General features: G+C 44.7%; 1 protein-coding gene across 5 annotated transcripts in view; it reads right to left on the bottom strand.

Annotated features, from left to right (window-relative positions):
• The window catches only part of SEPHS1 (selenophosphate synthetase 1), a 22,990-nt gene that overhangs the window by 10,731 nt on the left and 7,838 nt on the right, over positions 1-4,421 (bottom strand). For all 5 annotated transcript variants that reach the window (XM_023530332.1, XM_023530331.1, XM_011359605.2 and 2 more), the window contains one exon: positions 870-960. In XM_023530332.1, the coding sequence (XP_023386100.1) occupies positions 870-960 (91 nt within the window). The remainder of the gene's footprint in view (positions 1-869; positions 961-4,421) is intronic.

Here is a 4,421-nt window from a genome sequence, read left to right as displayed (position 1 = left end):
AGCTAACATACTTGGTTGATGAATAATAAAATTATTCTTCTTTTTCAACTGTTTATCAGGACTGGTAGTTTCAGATGACAGTTGCAGAAATTAAAAGCACCAAGATATGTGAACTATACCACAATCGTATTAATTTTTGAGTTGTTATGGCAATGAGAAAAATCTTAAATGAAGTATGATTATGGCTCAGTGGAGAAGTGTCTCAGGATACATATCTTCATATTCTTGATACTTTCTCCATGAGACAATTGTTTATCAAAATGCTGAGTTACTAATTAGTTTAGAAAGGCAAAACAATCAAAAACCTCATGACTAACATAATTTAAAGTGTCAATAACCCTGCTTTCTTTACACCCAAGCTCTGCACTTTCCACACATTCCCCTCCATGTTGTTTTTTCAGTGATGTTTAAGATACGAAAGATAAAACTATCTTGGCACCAAATAAACCAAACTCACTGCCTCCCAAATTCTCTTTATAGAGCTTCTCTGAAGCCTCAAGCTGGGGCTTCCCTCCTTTAAGCATTCAATACATGAAACTGTGATTAAGAACATGGACAATTCCTATAATTTCTATAAGGACATAACTGATACTGAGTTCCCAGGAGCTCATTTTTAGGAGACAAGCTGATGACATTTAGAAGATGTAGACCTGAAACATGTTAAAGTGTCCAAGGGAAGGGCTTCTGCTGTGGACCAGAAGCAGATGCGTCTTCTAGTAAAAGCATACTCCAGAGCTAGCAGACTAAAGGGATACTCGGCCTGACGTGTAAATGAATGCCCTCCTCTCCAAACCCTCCAACAAAACTACTACGACCCTGAAAACTTCTGTTCAGCTCCCCAGCCCCCCAGCACAGGCAGGGTCACTCACAATATCCAGCCACTGGTGCACGGCCACGGCCACTTGCGTCCCCAGGGGCTTCGTCAGCACTAGCACGTCCCCAGGCACTGCGTTATCTGGCCTGAAGAAAAGAACAAGGGCAGGGTCTGGTCAAATTAATAAAGGCCATAAATTCACCATCGGTAAATACAAGAAAGAAAAGGCTGCTAAAAACATATTTGCATCTGAGAACACTTACTTAAATTTAAGCCAACTATACCACCGTGAATTAGAGCTTTCCAACCTGCTTCTGGAGCTACTACTGCTGGGACAAAGACATTAGAAGAGAACTGAAGCGTCCATCCATTACCTATTTGATCTACTGCCCCGCTCCTAAGTGTAGGCAGAGGCAAACCCTTAGCCTCCGAAGACAAAGGCCTCATCAGGCCCCGAGTCAGCCATGCTCCTGAGGCAACAGGACTCTGGAAACGAAGACTGGTTCTCAGGCTGTGGGATTTGCTCAAACTGCGGATCTAATATTTTGGTGATTTTGGCATCGAAGTTTCAAACTCAGACTGACCAATAAGTTTCCTACTTGGCACCCAGATTACCAAAGACTGGTCAAAGCAGTTGCCTCCAGGGACACTGGTGACGTGGGCGGGGAGGGATGGCATGGTACAGCCTTTTATACCTTCTGGGTTCTGAGCCACGTGAACATGCTGCCTGTCAGTGCCTACTCACAAAATAAGAGAAACACGTGGAGTTTCTACTTCCTTCAGAAAATAGAACAGGGTAGCTTTTCTTGACGAGATATCAAACAGGGAAAGTGGCAATCTGTGTTGAGAGAAACTTCTCCAAAGATCTAGAGATGGTGCTTGCTCTGGCAAAGATCTGAGATGGCCAAAAAGCAACAAAAAAGCTGCCAGTATCACTGACCACGAGGGAAAGGCAAAGCAGACCACAGTGAGAGAACACCTGAGCCCACCGGGATGGCTCTCTTCAGAACACGGTAACACAAACGCTGAAGAGGCTGTGGAGACAGACGTGGCATCCCTGTCCCTCAGTGCTGCTGGGAACCAGTCTGACGGTTGCTCAAGTTAAACAGTTACCACGTGATCTGGTATTTCTCGGGTACATACAGCCAAGAGAATCAAAACATACGCCCACAGAAACTTACACATGCAAGTTCATAGCAGCGTCATTCGTAATAGGCAGAAATAACCCAAAGGTCTACCACCTATGAACAGATAAACTGTGATATGTCCGTACACTGGAATATTATCCAGCTATAAAAAGGAATGAAGTACTGGTGCAGGCTACAACATGGAGGACTCTTGACAGCATTACGCTCAGTGAAAGAAGCCAGACACAAAACACCATGTATTACGTGATTCTATCTACATGTAATGTCTAGCCCTTTTCTCGTTTAGAAAAAAAAAGTGCAGCTTGTGTAGGAATGCCACATTTTCTAGGATTTGACATTTTCAGCGATTGAACTACCAAAAAAAGAATGCTATAAATAGAATGATGTCATTTGTTTCCAAAGACTATCAATATACTAGAGCTGTGTGAAAATAATAATAAAAGCGAGATATTTCAAGGCAAACTCTGGTGGTAAGGTTAGGACTGTAACCCGGGAGGTTACCTTGGGGCAAAAAGGAAAAGGGCTAGCTAGAATCAGCAAATCCAGAGACAGACTGGGGGTTTCCGTGGGATGGAGGGAGGAGGGAATTCAGAGTGACTGCTTATAAATACAGGCCTTCTTTTTGGGGGTGAATGGAATATTCTGGAATTGGATAATGGTGATGGTTGCACAATCTTGTTGACTACAAAGAAAACAATGACGTTTATATTCTGAAATGTTGGATTTTGTTATGTAAAGATATGAAAGTTTTAAAAAATAAGAACAAAGAATGGATACATGCTACAAAAATAGATGAACTGTGAAAATATTTTGCTAATAGCATGTGGACTGAAAGAAGCCAGGATGGGGAGTTTCTTGTCAGGGTGATGAAAATGTTCTAAAACCAACTCTGGTGATGGCTGCAAAACCCTGTGAATATACTAACCACCACTGAACTGTATACTTTCAATGGGTGAATCTTATGGGATGCAAATTCTATCTCAATAAATCTATCTTAAGAAAGAGAACAAGGCCAGGTGACAAAGAATAAAACCAACTTACATGATGAATTCATTGGGCTGGCAGACAGTTGTAGCCACTCCTCCCAAAACAATCCAGGGGTTTAACACTGTTTGGCCGCCCGTTACAGACGTTCCTGCCTCCTCTGCTGCATCTTTAAAACCCTGTATAATTAGGGGCATCACTTTATCCCTTTCCTAGGGTTTAAAAGGACACAAATTAAAAGTCATGTAATTCAGGTCAAAACCGAGAAAAGAGTCTATACTTATAGATATAAAAAGGATCATAAAACCCTAAAGGAAGTCCTGAAAGTTTCCAGACCCCGCAGGAAGAAAGGAGGAGACAGTTTACATGGCAGCCATCTTCTCAAAAGCTAGCAGGTATGCCAAGTCACCATGTGAATGGTGCCCAGCAGAGAAGTAAAAGCTGGGATGTGCCCGGGAGAGTACAAGACTGCTGGAAATCTGAGCCGGCCTTTAGTTTAAAGGGTCCTTAAGAACGCCAAGGCTCGTTTAATACACACCCACATGTCCTCCCGCAACATGCATGTGATGGCCCAAGAGCACAGAAAAGCAGGCAGGAAAGGGCCTTCTGAAAACCCATTTCTGTGAGGCAGGGCAAACTTCTTTCTTGGGGTCAAAAACAAGCACTTTTCAAAAATAATCTAAATGGGAATTCATCTCTGGGGCAAAGAACAGGTGCAGTTAGGAAGGCCACAGACAGTGCCGGGTAAGCATGGAACACATCTGACACCCTGGCCCTATCACTGTCCATGTGAGTGACCCAACCAGCAACCAAAGGGGAGGGCGCCTGGCCCCTGGGGGATGCCTGTCCCTGGGGGGCGTGAGCCCCGGGTCTGTAAGGCTAGCCCAGTGCACAGGCCTGGCACGGAGGTGCTAGTACTGAGGCCTACACTTTACTGAAACGAGCACTTATGTCCTGGCTTCAGTCTACCCAGGAGAGAGAAAGGGAAGCAGGGAGCGGAAATGAGAATGTGGATAGGCTAGACTCTCAGTTCTACTTCAGTGATAACTGCCAAAAAGTGTCTGAGAGCTGGATGAGATATGGAAGGCATGCGGCCTGGGCTCCTCGCGTTACAGATGGGAAGAAAAGGGCTGACCAGTCAAGTGACGTGACCTAGACAACACACAAGTGAGCAGCTGGCCCATCTCCTACTTACCCTGTCGGTCATTTTATTACTGATTCCAAGGAGCATCAGCATATTGTCACATTCTGTGACCCCCATTGCATAGAGGTCACTGAGAACATTGGCACATGCTATCCTGCCCTGGAAGAGAGCAGAGATGTGAGAAAGGACAACGGGGGGACTTTCCATGGGTAGGAACGAAGAGCAGGCCTGAGCAGTGCCTCTTAAAACCGAGGGACTTTCCAGGAGTGGCAGCTGCTGGGGTGTGGTCCTCAGTTTCTGTGATCTGCAGACGAGTTACCTTTCCTTAATC

Source organism: Pteropus vampyrus, unplaced genomic scaffold (assembly GCF_000151845.1).
Source record: "Pteropus vampyrus isolate Shadow unplaced genomic scaffold, Pvam_2.0 Scaffold49, whole genome shotgun sequence".
Lineage (NCBI taxonomy): Eukaryota > Metazoa > Chordata > Mammalia > Chiroptera > Pteropodidae > Pteropus > Pteropus vampyrus.
The sequence above is the reverse complement of the archived record's forward strand: the minus strand, read 5'-3'. Positions and strand labels throughout refer to the sequence as shown.